Source organism: Episyrphus balteatus, chromosome 2 (assembly GCF_945859705.1).
Source record: "Episyrphus balteatus chromosome 2, idEpiBalt1.1, whole genome shotgun sequence".
NCBI classification, from domain to species: Eukaryota; Metazoa; Arthropoda; class Insecta; order Diptera; family Syrphidae; genus Episyrphus; species Episyrphus balteatus.
Genome location: NC_079135.1, coordinates 65,288,076 through 65,311,611, shown reverse-complemented (window position 1 = coordinate 65,311,611; position 23,536 = coordinate 65,288,076). Strand labels below are relative to the sequence as shown.

At 31.4% G+C, this 23,536-nt stretch overlaps 1 protein-coding gene across 1 annotated transcript; it reads right to left on the bottom strand.

Annotated features, from left to right (window-relative positions):
• Positions 1-21,102: 21,102 nt before the first annotated feature.
• Positions 21,103-22,860, bottom strand: LOC129911063 (heterogeneous nuclear ribonucleoprotein F). The gene has a single exon (XM_055988720.1). The coding sequence runs from the start codon at positions 22,665-22,667 to the stop codon at positions 21,237-21,239; it is 1,431 nt and encodes a 476-aa protein (XP_055844695.1). The 5' UTR covers positions 22,668-22,860; the 3' UTR covers positions 21,103-21,236.
• Between the last annotated feature and the right edge of the window lie 676 nt (positions 22,861-23,536).

Below are 23,536 nucleotides of genomic sequence, written 5' to 3'. Positions count from 1 at the left end.
CATACCTTCTCTTTTTATACCATGTTATCGTTTTACTAAATCGGTCTATGTCGTGACGGTCGTGACTATCGTTGTCCTGGGTATCGTTATTGTGACTTGGGAAATAGCTTTCCACGCCATCTGAACACCCCAATCTTGAGGATGTGACCAATAGAACTATATATAAGCCGTTTATACGATTATGTTTTAGAAGCTTTTTTTGTTTAGATTTTTGTTTGTTTATTTGAATTGAAAAGCCTGATATGGTTAGTTAAAAAAGCTTATATCGTGAGTTCTATTAACCCCATAGCCGAGATTTAGGTGTCCAGATTTAGGAAAAATAATAGAGCATCAGCTTGTATATTTATAATTTCAAATAGTATAAATTTAGCCCATTCACATTAACTGGAAAACTTACGTTATTTAACCCCCCAAAAACCGTATAAAGCACAAAATTAGAGTTGTCAGACCTTTGAAATCGACATTAACACGCGTATGGCAGCAAAACTGCGTACTGATATTTTGGTTATACCTCTACTCCCAAAATTTTCTCGGCCTACTAGCAAAAAAACAGCTTTTTTCTTACTTTTGACTAGTACATGGAGAGTTTCGGAGTTAGATTACTTCTACAATACGATGGTGACAATAACGATTGTGGGCTCATTTTATAGGTAATTATAAGTACTACAATTCAATCTTGAAGAATTATCCAAACAAATCAAAAGTTCGTCAGATATATGAAAAAATGTCATTTTGTCCCAACCTTGCGATACAAACCCGCACTTTGAACAACTATAAAATTGTATTTAATCAACTCACGGAATTGTTTTGTATATCATTTCTTAGATAATTTTATTGTTAATAAGTCTTACCTTTGTCATTTTTTGTTAAAATGAATAACAATGGAGCTATTCAATAAAAACGATACCAATCTCTTTTCCAAGATGGCGGCTGTTCCCAACCTCCAATCATGCCAACAAATTGACTTTTATGATAAGGACAACCACCCGAACACATTTCATGAAAAAAATTTTGTCCCGCGAAAAATGCGATTTCATGCCCATATTTTGACTAATTTCCCTGAGCTATATATCAAAAAGAATAATAATTCCTATTTAATTTGTCTCCAAAAAGGGAAGCAAATCGCAGGAAAACAACAACAAATACTACAAAAAATATAGAAACTATTTTGGTTTAATTTTCTTTCAAAATTGTTGAAAATAAAAAAAAAAATGCTTACCTACTATTAGCTGTGTTTTTTTGTTTATCTTTATAGATTTTGTGCAAAAAAACGACATCGAGATTTTTGAAATCCATGCAAACATTTGGCATTGGCACCACTGTACATATACTTTGGCAGCTGCTGTCTGTCAAAAATGTTGCTATTGTTTTTTTTTTATTTTAACTCCGAAGTGGGAAGGCCATTACATCCATGTTGGATGCAAACAAAAATTTTCATATGGCCATGGCATCCATGTTGGATTCAAAAAAAATTTTTTCACAAAAAACCAAAAATGATCTGTATATTTTTAGCTACATTTTAAGACCATGACCATTAACATTAGTTGCGTCGTTCTTGTGTTATAAGCGTTTGAAGGTAGCCATATTGAATTTTTTTTCGATTTTTTTAAAATCAAATGTGAAAACTTTTATTTTTATTTCTAATTTTTCGAAAAAACTTTGGTAATTTTATATACATATCTGTTCAACAATCTTATCAGGATTAATTTAAGACTTTTATCTGAAAAGTGCATTGCGTATATCTTGAGATATTAACATTTCAATGCAACCATGTCAAACAAATTTTTGATTATTTTTTTCTATGAGAGTTTTTTTCAAACCTCGTTTTCTCCGCTTTTTTTTTTTTGTTAATATTTTCAGATATGTATTTCTATATGAACACAACAATTAAACTACCTTGGCACTACTGTTTTTATCGAGAGAAAGTAAAATCTGGATAATTATCTGAATTTTTCAAAAATCTATACAGATAAAGTTTTTGTTGTATTTAAAACGTAAATTGTTTTGATTTCAAAAATCTCGATGTCGTTTTTTTGCACAAAATCTATATAGATAAACAAAAAAAACACACCTATTATTTGTGAAAAAGCAAAACAAATAAAAGAATAATATAATAATTTCTATATTTTTTATAGTATTTTTTGTTGTTTTCAGGCGATTCGCTTGCACTTTTTAAATAATACAAATTACACAGGTATTATTATACCTTTTGATATACATATTTTAAACCTGATTTAGATATAAACACATATAATTATCATTTTACAATCATAACATTGATACTCGTACATATAAAATTAATTCGTAAAATAAATGTTTTTCGAGGTCTTTTTTATTTTTTTCTTATGGAAATTACATTGAGCGGCAAATCAGAAAATAATCTATATAACTTTCGGGTTTTCGTCGCTATCCACCAGGTGCCGTGATGCCAAGTGTCAATTTTGCCTTTCGTTTCGTAATACGAAATAGGGCCCCTGAAAATTTAAATTGATGACAATATTTTTTTGAATATATGTAGATTTATATTTGGTTATGCGTACTACTTTGGTCAATTGATTTTAAATGCAAATAAAAAAACTTTATTCCATCTTTTACCCAACGTTTCGTCGCTACTCACGACTTCTTCAGGGGTTTTTTATGATATGTTGTTTTTTTGTTGTTGTATTTTACATTGTTTGGTTGGTTTTGTTTTTCTAAATTTTATTTTTATATTTATATCGTTTGAATAAAGAAAATGAAAAATATTTAAACTATTTAATAAATTAACATTAAAAACTATTTAACTATTTAATAAATTAACATTAAAAACAAGAGACTAATAAATTAAAAAGACAAACATAAATTATTATTATTATATCCCAATGCATCGTTAGTTTCGGCCTGATTCAAAGACTCTTCTTTAATTTTACCAATTTTTTGCGCGCCTAAACATTTTTCGCGACCCGTTTTCGTCCTTATAGGTTATAAGCAATTAGATTTATTGAAAGACACAATTTTGAGTCCAACTGACCCATGCAACTCATCATTTATTAACATTTTTGCTTTTGAACCTATTTAGATGAGCCAAAAAATATGCTTGTTTTTATGAATAGATTTGGCCTAGCTACCGTGTGAGAAGAACGGTAGGCCCTAAGACAATTTTTTTTCTCCTAAACTAAGCGCATAAAGATGTTCTCTCGTTACATATACAAAAAAGATGTGCCATTACATTAAATACCAAGACAGGCTAAAAGTAAAATTAACTAAAATGTGAACCTTTTCAGATGAGCGGCAGTGTATCTCCTACTACTGTTTCCTAAACGCTCGCACTGTGTTTAAAGTTAATATATAAAGGGTAGTCATAGCTCGTTGAGTGCGCGTAAAGTATAAAAAAAGATAAAAAAATGTATACCTAAATAAAAATGGTGCAGACAAAAATCCATGTCTTCTTTCCAAATTCCCTGACTAAAATTAAGTTCCCTGATTTTCCTTCACTTTCAGTTTAGCGGACACATCATCATATAATTAAACGGCGAGCATAGTTTTTGTGGTACAAATTACCGGGCCCCCAAAAACCGAAGGGGCATAAATTATACACGGAACGAAAGAGAATGACGCGTAGATGTGCAGAATCACATTTTTTTTACTTTTTACTAACCGAAATAACGAAATTAAACAAATTAAAATTCGATACAAAATGAAAAAAAAAACAAAAACAAAACAAAAACAACTGGAATTCTATTGGAAAATTTCCAATCGACTGGAATGAAATGTCATTCATGACTGAATGAATGAATGAAAGCATTCAGCGAAAATCAAAAAACATTAAGGTGGGTTCACATTGGTGCGTTGTTTTAAGATCGCACGTAAACTATGGTTAACTTTCATTGTTTTAGTTAGGTATCTAAGTTTAGAAAGTAAGATGTTTGTTTTATTACCATGAATTTTTTTGTTAAAATCGAATTCTATTAAAATCAAGTCTATTACTTTTGTAAACACTTTTGATACCAATGAAATCTATTTTCGTCCTTTTCTCTCTTGAAAGAACATAAGAATTTGTCAGCAATTACATGAAGCCTCAAGAGGCGCGACTCTTTTTAAACATAATGAGTGCAAAAGAGAAAAAAGATGAAAGAAAAAATTATCCGACCGGAGAGTCGTGGGTCCGAGACTCTTTTTTGACATTTCTTTTTCCACTTTTTCTTTTTTCAACATTCCCTCACATTTCTTTTTGCTTCTTGGTGCAATACAACAACAACAAATTTTAATTCAAAAGATAAATGTCAAATTTGAGTCCTTGACTCAAGAGGCATCGTGTAATAGTACGCGCCTCACAGAATGATTACACACCCGACAAACAATTTTGGTTCTATAAAGATTTACAGATGCAATTGTTGCTTCTTTAAAGCATTATAGAAGCAAAATTGTTAGTAGGGCAGCCACACAAAAAAATATAAAATATAAAGTTCTGACCTGGGATTGCGACTAAATTTTTCATATAGTTTTTGGGTCGCTGAAACCGAATTCGAATTCCGTTTTGCTCCATCACGTCAGGTTTTCGAGATAACCTCATATCTTAGTCGCAACCCCAGGTCAGAACTTTTTTTTTTTTGTGGGTGTGTTATCAAAAGAAATTTCGAAAAATGAGTCAAGCCTCTTGAGGCTTCATGTAATAGCTGACTTTGACAGTTCCTTTACCATTTTACCAAGTTTTCACTTTTAGACGTTTACATTTTTGCATAAAAGGCACTAATATTTTATCGCCGCATGGCAAAGTGTTTTTCTTATGAGGTTCAGGGAAAACTAACAAAAACGTCTTTTTTGTTCCTTATCTACAATAACCTAAAAAGTGAAAAAAAAGGGAAATTTACAAAATTAAATTTTTTTTATTTCTTTCTAGCGCTATTTGTTTTTGTTTATTAAAGTAAAAAATAAGCTTTTTGCATCATTATTTTTGATTTTAAGGTAAGAAAAACTGTCAAAAAATGAATTTGAAAATTTTGTAAAAAAGAGTTAAGGTATAACTACAACGGCCACTTTTTGCAAAAAGTCAAAAAGAGAACATTTTCAAACTCATTTTGTGACAGTTTTTCCCATCACAAAATTAAAAATATTGATGCAGAAAGCTTATTTTTTGGTTTAAAAAAAAACAATTTTAGTAGTTTTTTTCAAAAAAAAAATAGCGCTAGAAAGAAATAAAAATTTTTTAATTTTGTAAATTTCCCACTTTTTCACTTTTTATTCCATTGTAGTTATGCCTTTAACAAATTGTTTTTATACAAAAAAAATATGGTTTTCGCATTTTTTGTTTTAATTTTCTAGCCCATACAAAGATGCGTTTGAAAATTGTCACTTTTGTACTTTTTCACTTTTTGAGCCAATGTAGTTAAAAGCCACTTAATGCAAAAAGTCAATAAGTCAACATTTTCAAACTCATTTTGTGATAGTTTTTTCGACCAAAAAATTAAAAATAATGATGCAGAAAGCTTATTTTTTGGTTTGAAAAACAATTTTTGTAGTTTTTTCCAAAAACAAATGGAGCTTGAAAAGAAATAAATTTTTTTTACTTTTGTAAATTTCCCACTTTTTCACTTTTTAGGTCATTGTAGTTAAGCCTCAAGGCTTTAAAAGTATAACTACATCGGCAACTTTTTGCAAAAAGTCAAAAAGTGATAGATTCAAACTCATTTTATGACAGTTTTTACGACGAAAAAATAAAAAATAATGATGCAAAAAGCTTATTTTTTGGTTTAAAAAAAAATGTTTGGTAGTTTTTTCCAAAAATTAAAAAAAAAAACAAATATTGCTAGAAAGAAATAAAAAAAAAATTAATTTGGTAAATTTCCCACTTTTTCACTTTTTAGGTCATTGTAGTTATGGTTTTAACATAAAAAAAACGTTGTTGTGCGACGCAGTTGTCGTGGTAATGCCTTAAGAATTGATTTGTTTGATTAAAAAATGTCGCTTCTCACCACATAGTACCACGGATTACCTTTTTACTACTGTATATTATGAAGATCTACACCTGAACGCACCTTTAATAAATGTGAACATATCTTTAATCATTATTAAGTGTCTGAACGCATTCATTAAAATTTTCCTGGAAGATTTGACATTTCTCAAACGTCAAGCTGAAAGTTTTCTTCGTATTGTTAATTTGAGAACACCAACTTCAAATAAAGAGTAAATTCTAATTGAATATCGAGAGAGCAATTTTGGCGGCGACACGTGATGGTTCTTCCTCTCTGCAAAGAAAATTAAAATAATTAAAATTTTTTATTCAAATTGAAATTTCAAACGAAAGTTATTAAAATTTAACTGGATTAATTAACTAAAAAGTTTTAAAGTAATTAATTGCAAAAGTTTTACTAAAATTTCACTTAAAATCGAAAAAAAAGAACCAAAATTCACCCGCCATTTTGGAATTAAAAAGAAGCGTGCTCTGCCTGCATCCCGCTATTTTACTGTAAATCCAATTTGACACCAGCTGCCCAATGAGGCAAGTCGATGAAAAGCTGAAAGGCAAAAAGCCTGGCAGGAAAAAACTTGATGCTGCATTACAGTTGCTCGCACTGAGAAACTCCGACTCAGGCATTGTATCTCCGAAGCGTCCATGCACCAGGGACGTGCCCGAATCACAGCAACATGACTACTCGTGGCTCACCCCTCGTAACAAATTTTTGTTCTCTGCTAAGAACAATTCGCAACGCAACACTGTTCAGGGTGCTGAGCAGAGTGAAAACAAGTTCTCCATTTTGAACCTTGGGCTAAAAATTCACCCTTCGAAGAGTGCCACCATGTGCCCCAACTTGGCACTCCAAGCAAATCAGTCAACCTTCAACGACGAGGATATTGAAATTGACGCTCAAGAGCCTCAAAACCTTATAAGACAAATGGACAGCAGCGAGGGACCATCTTCAACCGCAACAACGTCAGCAACATCAACCTCAGCAGCAGCAGCAGCGGATGGCAACAGCAGAAATACTGTAGGCGAGCCTATGAGCTCGAGGGGTAAGTACTGCCCTCCTATTTTTATGCGAAATGTTAATATTAAAAAATTAGTAGACGATTTTAGAGTAAATTCGGTTCATTTTTCATACAAAATCATTAACCGTGGTAGTTCTAGTAGACTCTACGTAGATAACAACGGAGTTCATCGGGAATTGATGGATCTGTTGAGAAAAACCGAAAATGTTGAGGCGCACTCCTTCACTCTGAAGGAAGATCGTACTTCAAACATTGTCCTTAGAGGTCTCACCTCTGACTTCGCTGAATCGGAAATTTTAGCCGAATTAAAAATTAAAATCCCTAACGTAGAAAACGTTTCTATTTTTGAAACCTTAAGGTCTAAGGCGGCCAAAACGCGTTATAATCTTTTTCTCGTTCGATTAAAACCCGGTACTAGCCCCGACGAATTGATTAAAATTCGCTATCTTTTTAACACGCGAGTGTATTGGGAGAGGCCCAGGGGCAACAAGGGCTCCCTTCAGTGCAGACGGTGTCAGCAATTCGGACATTTGGCTAAAAATTGCGCCAATAAATACAATTGTGTGAAATGCACAAACAACCACGAGCCAGGTCACTGCACCGTCTCCAAACAGGAGGGGAGCAAGGCAGTATGCATTAACTGTAAAGAAAACCACCCAGCTAATTTCAAAGGCTGCTCGGCTTACAAGCAATACGAAAACCTTAGAAAACTAAAAGTTAGAACAGCTAATGAAAAAATTAATAATGCCAAAGCCTTTACAAAAGCAATTGCCAATGGTAACCTTGTTGCCCCTGGTGTCTCTTTCGCCAGTCACCTTCAGGAATCGCAGATTCCTGGTTTCAACCTCTCTAGCGGCTCCAAACCACCGAAAGCTAATCACAACTCATCGGGAGCTGGTCTGATAAGCGATTTTATGAACCTTTCCAAAGACCTCTTTGGTATTGAAATGAGCAAACTCATAGCAAAAATCGAGCACTTTATGTCTAATCTTGCGAATTTCGACTCAATAGTCAGCAAACGTTTAGCTTACCTTGAGCTGGTAAACCAGCTCCTTATTAGCTCAAAATAATGTTATTATACCTATAACTATCAACATTTCGTTTCTAAGAAGTCAAACTAGGAGAATGGAATTATCGAAAATTCTCTTAGCAAGCAAATGTTCAGTGGCGTTTATCCAGGAAACCCACTTAAATAATAGGCATAAAGTTTACATCGACAATTATAATGTTCTCAGAATTGATGAGCTTCAGGGGCTCGCCTCTCTTGTCAAAAAAAGACATCATTTACGAAACAGTTCATTTCAGACTGGGTTCTCTTGGGACAACGTGAACTATCTATCGCCACTCGGTATTTTCTCAACGGATTTTGATCCCACCGAGATCTCCCCTCCATAATATTACTTAACTGCCACGCCAAACCAAATTCGTGGCTATTCCAAATTCAAAATTTGAATTTTTAACATTCTACTTTAACTGCCACCACATGATCTCGTATGAAATTTTAGAATTTTAAAACAAATCTTATCAAATCGTAAAAAAAAAAAAAAAAAAAAAAAAAAAAAAACAAAAAAAAAAAAAAACAAAACAAATCAAACAGCAAAAGACAAAAAAAAAACATTCACATCAAAATACTCTACATTTCCATATACAGGAGGGCAGTACTTAACCCTTAGGTTAAGCTATTCCCTAGTACATCAAAAATACTTTAAAACATATTCGCCAGTTAATTGATTTAATTTCATCTAAATTGAATGTTTTATTGTTTGCTACAATGTTATTGTTCTCATCCTAGTATCTATGTAATTAAAATTCTGTGATCTATTTTGTATTAGTGTTGAGCACATTCATACTACTTTACTGACTATTTCATTTTGTACCTCCTACCAAATGTATCTATAGTCCAGTGCATTTATAATTTGACCCAGCAGTTTGTACCACCCCCAAATTTTTTTTGCTCATTCGATAGAGCATTGGCTGAATATTATTACCCTGATTTTTCGCACTCGTGAAATTCACCTTTCGGCCGCCATCTTGGATTTTAGTTTTTGTTCAATATCTCGATTTCTATTTATCCTACATAAAAGTTGTGTATACAAGAAACGTAGGCAATTAAATTTCGCGTCTTTTATGTTAAGAACACTTTTTCGATATTCTGACTATTAAAAAAGTTACAAGCCAAAAAAGTAAAAAAAACCGAAAAAAATGACAATTTTAAAGTTTTGAGGACTTTTTATCAAAATTATGAAAAAACGTTCTGAGAAAAGATTATTCACCTTAAAATTCTCTACAACTCTGCTATACAACTTTTTTTTCTATCTCTATAAATACAAAAGTTATTAATATTTTTTTCTGTTAAAAATGCTCTTTTTTGTTTGTGTTTTTTATCTTTACTTTTTTCTTAAATTTTTTTTTACCAAATCTTGAATTTTAAATGATTAGTGAGTATTTTAAAGCTTTATGTTACAAGAGAAAATTCAGGACCTGCAATTTTTTTATATTTAAGTCTCTTCATTTCGTAAAAAAGGGGTATTTTTTAACAAAAAAGTATTAATAACTTTTGTATTTATAGAGATAGAAAAATAAGTTGTATAGCAGAGTTGTAGAGAATTTTAAGGTGAATAATCTTTTCTCGGAACGTTTTTTCATAATTTTGATAAAAAGTCCTCAAAACTTTAAAATTGTCATTTTTTTCGGTTTTTTTTTACTTTTTTGGCTTGTAACTTTTTTAATAGTCAGAATATCGAAAAAGTGTTCTTAACATAAAAGACGCGAAATTTAATTGCCTACGTTTCTTGTATACACAACTTTTATGTAGGATAAATAGAAATCGAGATATTGAACAAAAACTAAAATCCAAGATGGCGGCCGAAAGGTGAATTTCACGAGTGCGAAAAATCAGGGTAATAATATTCAGCCAATGCTCTATCGAATGAGCAAAAAAAATTTGGGGGTGGTACAAACTGCTGGGTCGTCCATATATGAACATCATAAATGCACTGGACTACTATACTATTTTATAAATTAAGAAGAGCTATCGCTCGTAAAGATAGAGAAACAACATCAATGTATACCAAAATGTATCTTCCTCTCTACACCATTAATCGAATCTTTCACTCAGTCACCCTAAATGTATATCTCAATGTTAAAATGTTGCTCATACACTCTAGTATACTGTGATTTTACTTGTATGTTTAATGTATATATGGCGCTCTCGCTTCATAAACTCAAAAGAAACAAAAAAGAAAAGAAACGAAAAAAAATAAAAATCTCAAGCAATATGTTAGATATTAAGCATATCACTGCACTGGCCAGTTTTCGTATATACAGTCAAACCCGCTTAAGTGAAACGGCAAAATGTCACAATTTCTCTTTCACTTAAGCGGGTTTTTCTCTTAAACGAACCTCTTTTAAATGAAAAAAGATTTTTGCGGATGACAAAAGTGTTTCAGATAAGCGGATTTTTCTCTAAAGAGGGTTTCTCTTAAGCGGGTTTTACTGTATGTAGTTTTAAGATAGGTTAAGTTTATTGTATATATGTATTCGTGACTACCGTCACAAACAAATTCAACTAAATGCTTATGAGCAAAAGCAGTCCAACCATATATTTAGTTTTATATAAATACTGACAGCCACGAGGCTTTACAAAAAAAATACTCGAAAAAGAAGGCAATACTTTATAGCCACTTTAGTACAATAAAAGCTATTGTTAGAATAAGATATAAAATGTAACCTAACTTTGAAGACTCAATAAAATTCAATTCAAAAAATTCTAATTGAATATCGTTTTTTTATTGCGGAAAAATATAAAATAAATAAAAAAAAACCATTTGCGATCAAAATATATTTTTTCCTGGCATAGTTATTGTGAAAAAGTCAAATTACTGTGACTTTTCTTCCCTTGATTGTCTTCAGGATATTTTGTCTCTGTAAAACGACAGAATACGGCCAAAATAATTAACTTTCTACTTCATCTTCACTCAGATCTTAATAATATCTGCAATTTCCTATTGATTTTGATTTAATTGAATTTATATTACCGAAGAAAATAAACAAAATTATTGATCAAAGGAATCTGGTTTTATTTTGCAGAAGTTGTTTTGATTTCAGATTGACGTACGTGTTAAAATTGTTGTCAAAGGACACATACACAATCGCAAAAAGAACTCGGTCTGTTTTCATGTTCCTACAAGCTAAATGAAAAAAAAAAAAATGGTGTGAATAGGGGGGTTCACATTGACCAACTTACCGGACAGACCAGCCGCCATTTGGTCTGATCTGATGCTGTTTTGATAATGTGAACACCCATCCGACAGCCTGTCCGGTTTGCCGGATGGTTTTCAAAATATTTTGATTTTTTGGTGGTCGGACCGACATGTTAGTCAATTAAACGACATGTCTGTCCGGCAGACAGTGATAATCCATTCTCTCTTATTTGAGAGCAGAATAGGGTAAAGATATATTAAAAATAAGCTGAAAAATGGGTTTTGACGAAAATTGTCTGAAGAGTGTGAACGAAAAATATAATTCGGCCATCAGGCCAAATGACAACCGGTCTGTCCGGTAAGTTGGTCAATGTGAACCCCCCTAATGACAAATTTGAGTGAAGTTGGTGGAGGTTGAATGATTGACGGATGGAATTTGAACGAATGGAACATGAAACAGGTTGAATTGAATTGAAATGCAAGGTGCAAACACAATGCCCTTAAGGAGATTACACTTTGCATTTTCTTTTTCGATACTTTTTTTTACGTAGTTGAGCGTAGTTAAAACGTAGTTCAACAAAATCTAAATCAGGCTTAAAATATATCAAAAAGTAGGTATATTATATATTCCTGCGTAAAAAGTGTAGTTAATCGTAAGAAAACAACAACAAATATTATAAAAAATAAAGAAACTATTTTGGTATTATTGTGTTCAAAATTGTTGCAAATAAAAAAAAAATAAAGAAATTGGCACTCGAATTTCGAGGGCTGGGTCGGCTAGTTTGAAATAATTTATCTACTTTCAGATGAGTATCTAAAAAAAAAAAACTACAGTAAAACAGTTTCGTTCGATCAATCTTTTAACGCAAATATACTTCCCAGCTCTATTGTTTTCTTAATCGTTTTTTTTCTTTCTTTTTGTTTAAAGAAAACAAAATAATACTCACTTCCCAGCTCCAATATTCCTTAAACCGTGTTTTTTTTTACCTATGCAAATACAAAAAAACTTTAAGTTTCAGTTTAATTAAAAACTTAATATAAATTTTCTTTTAGCAGCATGCAGTGGCGTATTGAGGGGGGGGCTCAGGGGGCTCAAGCCCCCCCCCCCCCCCCAAGCCTCCAAAATCATGTTACTATTTAGCTGATTTCATCATAATCTACATGATTAACTGAAACTTCTTCGTAAATCGTAGAGATTTAGATGCAGCTCAAATGATCGAGCCCCCTCCAAATTCTAAATTGGTTGTTTGTGTTTGTTTGAGTAAGTGCCTTAGTTGACGTTGAGGTTTGGGATTTTCAGGATTATAGTCCAATTCAGAATTCTTCAAATAGTTTGTTTGGTATTTTGACGTCGAATTACATCACCGTTAAATTTTGCAAAGCTTCTTATGCAATCACGTCGTATTTTATTGTCTTGAGTATGTTACTTTTTTTCAAAAATAATATTTTTCTCGAAGATATTGGAAATACAAATTTTTTATAGCTCAATATCTTAGTGGTCAACATAACTAATGGTTTATTTAAGCAAATTCCAGTTTGTGCTTCTGATTTGTATTAAAAAATTAACATATTATTAAAAAATATATATTTCGGATTAAACATCAAGAGAATGACATTGAAAATTAGTTTTTGAGACTTCTACGTTCTGCATTTCACTTTTTGAGCATTTACTTGCGTTGCCGATAGTGAAATTAGGTGTTCTAAATTTGTTCGCTCATTTAGATTTTCTGATCGAATTCAATTCGCTTTGTTTCTGCTCGTGAACTTGGTATCTTTTTCAATGAATCTGCAACTTTTGGACAAAATATTATCAAAACTTATATTTTTATTGTTTTGTAATGTTTATTTGTTGTTAATTTAATACAAAATACATAAAACACATGAGGCATGTGTAAACAAATGAATGTTGTTATCAAATGTATGGAAAACAATCCCGGCCTTGCTAAGAATTATTTGCCCAACACCCAAGCCAAGAGTAAATCCAAAATATTTTGGATTTGGCAGAAACTCAATGCAAGTGGACCTCCGGAAAAAAAACATCGATGGCTGGAAAAGCGTATCGCGTATGTTCTTTTAAACATAAGAAAAATTTTCTTATACTACAAAATACAATAAAAAAAAAAAAAAACAGTTTTACCAAAGATTAGAAATTTAATTTACTTTTTTTTGTTTGTTTATATAGCCAATTTTGACAGTCACAATTAGGAGTGAAGTTAGTTGCGCTTGAAAAAAGAATTAATTCATTATCGTTTTATGTAGTCGCTCTTTGTCGCGACTATCGTTTGTCGTGGCTATCGTTGTTTTGCCGTTCGTTTCGTATTATGTAATATGCCCCCTGTGTTTGCAACCTCTTTCGCTTTACACTTTATCTAATTCATTTTTCTTTAAAAATTTGCAATAATATCGCCCATGTTCTGCATTTCACTTACATATTTCATATGTCTCCCAAAATGTGACTTCTAACTTTTTCTTTTAAATTCTGCTTTATTCCAATAAAGTTGCCAATAAAATTGCATCCATGTTCAAAGTAGCAGTGATTTAACTTTAAAAACAAAATAAAAATGGATAATCCTTTAGTTTTGACAGTTCGAAGCATTTTGAAGTTTTCGAAATCGATCGAAGATCAATTTCATGTGAAATTGAAAAGTGATGCTAGTTTACTTTCGGTCGAATTGCGGAAATATAGGCATTTATACCGAAAAAAGTGATGAGTATAGCTCAAAAACTAGACGTGGTAGGAATAAATCTGTAAACAGTTTTGAATTCAGCACATGAAAAAGTTCGAACGAAAAAATGTTTTTTTTTTTTAAAGACTACTAAACACATTGCTGTTTGTGTAAAATGTTTGGAATACAAGAACTTGAAAAAAAAAAACAACTTCGAATGTGAAAGGAGGAGACAGTAGTACGAAGTTGTCGGGAGCAGTAAAATGCTACTATACGACTTTCAGTACCGCAGCACAGAGCTTTTCTCTCGATCAAAGATGTATAAAAAAAGAGACAAATTTATAGTACATTTACCTTATCAAAAATTTTTGAAAAATTTTCCAGCCCCCCCCCCCCCCCCAAATTTTTGTCTGGATACGCCACTGGCAGCATGTATAGATATTTTTAATTATATTCCCTGTATGCATGCATGTAATGTTTTAGAGATTTGTCATCTAGTAGAGTAACTAAAGCAAATTATTAGGGAACCCGGCCGAACAGCTCTGATTTTGACGTTTTTTTTTTCAAACGTAGGTAATTAAAAATACTTTGAAGTCTAGATTAAAAATTGCCGGTGTTGCCGTATTGTTTTTTAAAATTAAAATTAAATTTTTTTTAACAAAACCATTTTTTTTTTGCTTAAATTTCATAAAACAAACTATAGCAAAAGATTCTCTAGGTAATTTAAGGAAAATATATAAACGGCTATAAGGGACAATCTTCCATCGTTTAAGCGATAAATGCAATTTTCTAACATTCTGACCTCAAACACAAAAAAAATATTTTGAAAACAACGGCAACACCTACAATATTTTAAAATACATTTTTAAAAAGCCAGAAGCTCATTCTTATCTCTTAAATTTAAATCCACTAAATTTAATCAAGACTTTTTGAAAAAATGGTCCTCAAACTCAGAATTAAAAAAAAAAATGTTATTACAAAAATTTAAAATGACTTTTTTCCAAACTTTTTCTAATAAAATATGAATTTATTTAAAAAAATTTTTGGCCGTAAATATTATTAGTTGAATTTCGAAGCAAAAAAAAGGTAAAATATATCACACTTTTGAAAAAAAAATGAAAAATTACTTCAATTTCAATGGTTTTTTTTTTATTAAAACTGAATTTTCTCAAAGACTGTGGTAAATAGGAACTTAAAATTTTTGCTATTTAACTTTCAACAGTAAGGGTTATTAAATGAATAAAAAATAATTTTATGTTTAGATGTTGAACTTTAAAAAAAAAAAAAAATTACATTTTTTTTTTAAACTTTTACTAAAAAAAGTTCTTCGAAAATGAAATACTTTTTAATTTTTTTCATAAACCGTAATACATATTGACATTTCCTTTTATAATTTGAAATTATAATAAATGCGGCCAAAAAAATTTGAAAATAAATGCATTTTATATTACGACCAAGTTTAAAAAACGACATGTTAAAATTTTTTCAATAATTTTTTTTTTTCAAAAATCTGAGTTCAATTGCCATTCTTTCAAAAGCCGTTCATTCAATTATCTTAATTTTACATATATGACTAAGCTTCTAGCTTTTAAAAAATGTAAATTTGAATATTCTATGTGTTGCCGTTGTGTTCAAATATTTTTTTTTGTGTTTGAAGTCAATTAATAAGAAAATAGCATCTATCGCTTGAACTATGGAAAATTGTCCCTCACTCCCATATATTTTTTTTCCTTGAATTTCCTAGACAATGTTTTGGCATCAATTAATTCATGAAATTTAAGAAAAATTTTTGAAAAAAATTTGTTTTTGTTCATAAAAATCTTCAATTAAATTTAAAAAATCAAAACGGCAACACCGGCAATTTTTAATCTATAGACTTTAAAGTATTTTTAATTACCGACGTTTGAAAAAAAAGATCATGAAAATCTAAGCTGTTCGGCCGGGTTCCCTAATATTGCCAATTTTTGAGCTTTAGTTACTCCACTAATCTGTGGATTATTAATATCTAGAATAATAGCCGTATTGTAGTTCAGCAGTTCTTAGCTCCGTAAAATTTTGCACGGCAAACAACAACAAATGATAGCTAAAGATTTAAGAAAGTATTCCATTGTTGTGGTTTACACAAAAATGTTTTGATATTTTTAACATTTGAAGTGCAGAAAAATACAAAAAAGGCTAGACGGAAGCTATATGCGATAGCGGTACGGGTGTATGAAAAAAAATCCAAATCGGAACATCAATAGGTTAGGAGTTTTTTTTTTCATACAAGTCCCGTACCGCTACCGCATAAACCTTCCGGTGTGGTCTAGCCTTAAGCCTTAGAGGGTCAATTTTATCACTTCACAATCAACTCAAATGCGATTCTCAAACTTATTATATGGTAAATAGTCATGAAATATGTACTAAAAAGTATTATATGATAAAAAGTAATATAATGATAAATTCCGTCTCTTTTTCTATCAGTTTTGACCTTTTTATTCATTTCAATAAAATAACAAAATAAAATGCACGACTGGGTCGCTGGAAAATATCTTACAGTTTTTTAATAAAAAAAAGTGGGAAATTATATAGGTAGTTTCAAATCAAAAGTCCTGACTCAGAGTTTATTTTCTCCCTTCCAATAAAATTGAGAACAAATAAACAAAAAACTCAATTTTATTGGCTCATTGCAACTAATCAACTCAAAAATAACAACAAATCATGCTTGTTTGAATGAAAGAAATGCTAGAGAAAAAAATGAACAAACGAAAAACATGAATTTGTTTATTAATGATTTCTATGGTGACGACTCCAAAATAATTGAAAAATAAAAATAAGATATTTACTGCCCAATTATACAAATGAAAAGATGTGAATAGATTTTTAAGTTAGATTTTTAAGATTGCTATCATATAAACTGGACATTTCTGGTCCATCTTCACCTAGTCCTATATTAATATCTTCGGCAAAGTTATCCCAACTGCCTTCAAATGATAAATAATCAAATAATTGTATGTTTTCTTGTATTGCCCGCGGATATGGAGTGATGCAAGCCCGGGAGACTTGCCTCTGCTTTCTGAGGCTAACCCAGTGAATCTCACAGACGGATCAATTAAATAAAATAGGGATATTAAAAACTGTTCTTCGTTATTTTATCGTAATTTTAGAAAAATTTCAGCTGCCTCATAAATGCTTCCTTCCAGTAAGCGAATGAGTTTCTTTTATTTCTGCTCAATTTTCCATGGGACTTTTGATTTGAAACGACCTATATAATGTAAAAAAAATACATAAAATCTGTTTTTATAATTAATGAAACGCCGCCCGTTTTATAATGATTTTGATCACAAATCCAAGTATGTCTTCTGATTTCTTGTATGAAAAGGAATTGTTAGAAAAAATATTTTGAAAATCGTTAAAGCTGTTTTTTTTTTAACAAACTATGTTTTTAATTTTAAAAAGTTGGTTTGCCATTTTGAAGAAATAATTAATTAACACTTAAAAACGAAATTTGAAAATAAATTATTGAACTGTTTTCAAAAAATTAATTTTTCAAAAAAAATTTGAAATATTTTTTTAAAAATCCAAAATAATTTTAATATTACGGTTACTTAAAAGATTTTGTACAAAAAATTTCGTTGAATTTAAGTAAGATATTCAGAAACTAGAGAGACGGTTCTATGGCAGGTACCGTAAGTAACTGTTCAAAAAATATTTTTTGCATTTCAAAAGTTGGGTTTTATTTGTAGTATTACACACTAAATTTTTAATCAATATCGTTAGAGCCATTTTTGAGAAAAATTAACTTTTCTATTTCCGTTATACAGTGCTTTGCAAAAGTATAATCGCAACATATAAAAATGCTTTTTATATAAAACCGAGTATTGTAGCGACACCCTACTATTTTTATATTAGAGGGGATCAATAAATATGAATATTGAGATCAACAAATGTCCCGTTTATTTCTCTTCTAATTTTTAGAAATAAAAACAAGCTTTTCCTGCATTGCAAAAGTATAATCGCTTTTTTTTTATTTTGAATTCTGATAATTTTGAATGAAATATTTTACAAAAAATTAGTATGGGATCTTATTACCCCTGTTTTCAGTCACCTTAAAAACCTGATTTGGCATACTCTCGACAACTTTTTTTTTTAATAAAGAACCGTCAAAAGAGTTCCATTCTTCCAGAATTGCCTCTTGGAGCTCTGCAACACAACCATACTGCTTATTTTGAGCATAAATTCTTCATGTCAGAGTTCCCCAAGGATTTTCAATTGGGTTGCAGTCTGGTGAGTGAGCAGGCCAATCTATTTAATTGATATTGCGTTCTTGAAACCAATTTAAGCTTTGATGAATAACGTGGATTCGTACATTATCTTGTTGAAAGACATGCTGAGTCCTCCGAAATCGTCTCAGATAGGGCAGCAAATTGTCTCAAAGCTTCACTATTCATTTGGGTAGAGGTAAAGGCTAGTGCAACCCTACCGCGGTCACAGAAAGCCCCCCAAACCATACCTCCGAAGTTCCTCTTGGAAAAATACTTTTTTCTTTCCTTAGGTCGTGAAAATATTCTTTTAAGCCATCAGGACCACCACCACATATAAGAGACCAACAATAGTCGGACATCATATTCGTATCCCAGAAACCCTGGTATAAAGTTTTTACATCCTCTATCATTTTTAAGCAAAACACACTTACTTCATCTTAAGATATCTCGACCTATACGGAAGTTATCGGAAAGATTTAAACAGATTTTGAAAGAAGGTCTTTTAGAAACCGTTACAATTTTTTTCTTACATGAAAAAAAAAACGTCCGAAGTAGTCAAAAAAAAGGTTTTTTGTGCATTTTCTAACGGTAATATTTCAAAAACGCAAGCTGCTAGAATTTTTTTGACTTCGGATTCGAGTTCAGCACACCGAAACCCTTCAGAAAAGTATATTTTGGTTCCGGCAACAGAACCCTTGTTAACCAGTGTAATCGACCCGCAAGTGACTAGGCAGGAGTCCCACACTACCTGGTGTTAACTCTCAAATACTGACAATTGTCAACTGCTCAACTATATTATAGTACTTAAATGCATGGAAATCATTCGAAGTTGTTCTTCACAATAGAATTAGTTGGTGATAAATATTTTATCAAGTGTAGCGGTTTTAACATTTTTTTAAATTTTCTCACAAAACCAGAAATGTTAAAACTGACCCCAAATAATTTTTGTTTTACAATTTTTATTGATATTTTTATTTCAGAATTAATCTAGCTCGAGATGAGTATCTCTAACAAAAATTAATTATGTAGTTTTTTTTTTGTTTTGTTGTGAAATGAAAAAGACTGTATATTAAGTTATTATTATAACTTCATCGGTTAAGAGTTAAAATACGTGAAGAATTATTTTATTTCATTGCCAATATAACTTTGATAATGGGCACAAAATTAAATAGTTAATACGTAGGTATATTCAAAATATAATTCTAAAAGTTCTGGTTATTTTGACAAGAATTCCCAGTGCTGTTGCCCTTTCCTTTACTATCGAAAAATAATTCAATATTACGATTTCCAAACTGCTCCATGTGTTTTTTCATACATCATTTTATCACTTCACAATCAACTCAAATGCGATTCCTAAACTTATTATAATAAAAAGTCATGAAATCTGTACTAAAAAAGTATTAAATGATAAAATAAAAAGCAGTATTTTAATAATTTTTTTTTTGACTCACTACTAATCATGGGAATCATCATTAGAGGAATCATTCGAAGTTGTTCTTCACAATAGAATTTGTGATAAATTTTTTATCAAATGAAGAGGTTTTGCCTTTTTTTATTTTTTCCACAAAACAAGAATCGAATTCGAATTATGAAGCTGATATTTTTTTTTTTTTTTTCATTTTAAAATAACACAGAACTATAATCGACCCACAAGTGACTAGGAGTCCCACACTACCTGGTGTTAACTCTCAAATACTGACAAGAGTCAACTGCTACTCGAGCAGTTAGTCAAAAGTTGATTTCCATATTCCACGATTCCACCCATATAAAAAGTCAGATAAACAGGCAGGTGCCCAGCATTCCATTATATCACCCATCGTAAGTTAAAAACAAACCCCTTTTCTTCAGTGTATACCTAGGTAAAAAAGAAATACGAAAACGACCTAATTTGAAAAAATGTTAAAACTGACCCCAAATAATTTTTGTTTTACAATTTTTATTGATATTTTTATTTCAGAATTAATCTAGCTCGAGATGAGTATCTCTAACAAAAATCAATTATGTAGTTTTTTTTTTGTTTTGTTGTGAAATAAAAAAGACTGTATATTAAGTTATTATTATAACTTCATCGGTTAAGAGTTAAAATACGTGAAGAATTATTTTATTTCATTGCCAATATAACTTTGATAATGGGCACAAAATTAAATAGTTAATACGTAGGTATATTCAAAATATAATTCTAAAAGTTCTGGTTATTTTGACGAGAATTCCCAGTGCTGTTGCCCTTTCCTTTACTATCGAAAAATAATTCAATATTACGATTTCCAAACTGCTCCATGTGTTTTTTCATACATCATTTTATCACTTCACAATCAACTCAAATGCGATTCCTAAACTTATTATAATAAAAAGTCATGAAATCTGTACTAAAAAAGTATTCAATGATAAAATAAAAAGCAGTATTTTAATAATTTTTTTTTTGACTCACTACTAAATGCATGGGAATCATCATTAGAGGAATCATTCGAAGTTGTTCTTCACAATAGAATTTGTGATAAATTTTTTATCAAATGAAGAGGTTTTGCCTTTTTTTTATTTTTTCCACAAAACAAGAATCGAATTCGAATTATGAAGCTGATATTTTTTTTTTTTTTCATTTTAAAATAACACAGAACTATAATCGACCCACAAGTGACTAGGAGTCCCACACTACCTGGTGTTAACTCTCAAATACTGACAAGAGTCAACTGCTACTCGAGCAGTTAGTCAAAAGTTGATTTCCATATTCCACGATTCCACCCATATAAAAAGTCAGATAAACAGGCAGGTGCCCAGCATTCCATTATATCACCCATCGTAAGTTAAAAACAAACCCCTTTTCTTCAGTGTATACCTAGGTAAAAAAGAAATACGAAAACGACCTAATTTGAAAAAATGTTAAAACTGACCCCAAATAATTTTTGTTTTACAATTTTTATTGATATTTTTATTTCAGAATTAATCTAGCTCGAGATGAGTATCTCTAACAAAAATCAATTATGTAGTTTTTTTTTTGTTTTGTTGTGAAATGAAAAAGACTGTATATTAAGTTATTATTATAACTTCATCGGTTAAGAGTTAAAATACGTGAAGAATTATTTTATTTCATTGCCATCAATATAACTTTGATAATGGGCACAAAATTAAATGGTTTTTATTACGTATTCAAAAATATATTTCTAAAAGTTTTGGTTATTTTGACGAGAATTCCCAGTGCTGTTGCCCTTTCCTTTACCATCGAAAAATAATTCAATATAACGATTTCCAATCTGCTCCATGTGTTTTTTCATTGCTAGTTGGGAATCGTCGTATGATGCAAAATATGCATCTGCACTGCCACTGTGCAAACCCTTATTATTGAAAATGATTTTCACATTCTCTGGACGAACAGGTTGGAAGAATTTAAATACTTCATTTTCAAAAGTATTATATGGGAGGCCCCGCATATGAATGCAAAAGAGGTTGTTATCGCCTTGGAAATCCCTATTGTTCCCAAACTTATTCTGATTTCCCATATTATGGATTCCACCTCCACCCATTCCACCACCACCTCCATTTCCACCACCCATCAGACTCATTCTGTTATTATTTCCTCTATCAAATGAGCTGTTCATGTTATTGCCGCTATTATCATTGTTGAATCCCCTGTTGCCACCATTATTAAAAGATTGACCCATATCATCATTGAGACCACCACCTCTCATATTTCTATTCATATCATTATTCCAAAAGGGACCTTGGTTGAAATTTTGTTCACGATTGTTCCCACCGCCGCCGCCGCCAGAAGAGTTGTTAGGCATACCCATAAAATTATTGTTCATCGGTCTATCAAAATTATTTCCAGAATTATTACTATTGTTAAACCCTCCTAAACCTCCACCAAACATCCCAAATTGATTACGATTTAACCCGTTGCCAGAGTTGTTCATTCCCATGGGTTTGTTACCACCCCCAAATCCGTTTTTATTATTGTTGCCAAATCCTGAATTGCCTCCAAAATCATCACGATTATTGCGGAAACCCCCGCGATCTTTGATGTCATATGGTCCGGGACGATTGTTAGATTGACGGCGCATTTCGGCCAGCGAACTCCGAAATATTTCAATATACCTGTGACCAATTTTTTCTCTATTTCTTAAAAGTGCCTGTTCAGTATCATCGACATTTTCGAATTGAACATACGCTTCGCCTGTAGCTCGTCCCCTTCTATCCATTAAAGTTAGAATGCCATTGCGCTTTAAGTTTAAGCCGCTGAAAAATTCTTCAATCATTTCGTCATTGATATCGTAGGGAAGTCCACGAAGTTTGACGACATTTGAAGCATTCGATCCGAGATTTTTGAGCGCATGTTCGGCTTCTTCGTTAGTAGCTGAAAAAACTTCAATATAACGATGGCCGATGGTATTTTTATTTAGCTTGAATGCTTCGTTTTCGTCTTCTTCACTTTCAAGTTCTACAAAAGCTTCGCCTGTATTTTTTCCATCCCACCGACTGAGTACCATGTGAATACCTTTTGTGCCGTTTACAACGTTAACGTTTTGTAGAAAATCCAATATTTCTTGATGAGTTACCGACCATGGTAGTCCACGTAAACGTATAAAGCAAGACATTTTTTTTGTTTCTAGAAAACAGCACAATATACTTTTCTAATCAAACACAAAATTATTTTTTTTATGTAAATCTATTAATAGACTTTATTTTTAAGAAAAAAGAAACTCCCCAAGCCAACGCGTTTTTTTTTTGCAATAATGAAGAAAGCGACAAAAGCGTTCAGGTGAAAAATTTTAGCTACAGCGGCTCGGCTTGTGAGAGTGAGAGATACCAACATAATGAAACGAAAAAAAAGGCCGCATTTTTCTAGCAGTTGTAGTATCTACACCAGACATAATTTTTTTCGGATCGATTTGTCATAACATGAAATTTGGATTGATTTGTGTTATAATTTTATGTTAGGATATTAGTTAAGGTACCCAGCAAACGTAGAACTACAGAAAAAACCGTAGAACTACAGAAAAAACAGAAAATATGTACGTAAAAGAAGTACTTTTTTTCCACTGAAAAAAGATAGGAGCTCAGGAAAAAACTCATGTCGTTTTCTATTGACTTTTGAGATTTTTTGTGTAAAATTCTCAGATTTTCAACTGCAAATAGAATATGAAATCTAGTTTTGTAATTGTGTACGAAATCTGAGCGTATACAAAAAATAAAACCACAACAAATGTTCAGACAAATGTCAAACAGAGGAGTGTGTGTGTGAAAGTGCGTGTGTTTGTATGCGTGAATCTTGATAAAAATCCAGATTCAGATTTCTGATTCTCAGATTCATTTTTTTGTCATTTTTTTTAATCTCAAGACGCAAATAGATCATGAAATCTGAGATTTTTCCACTACTTCCCCTCTTCACCCCCCTTTCAGCTGTCAGATTCACAAATCTCATTCTGAGATTCGTCAATAGAAAACGACATCAGTTACATACATA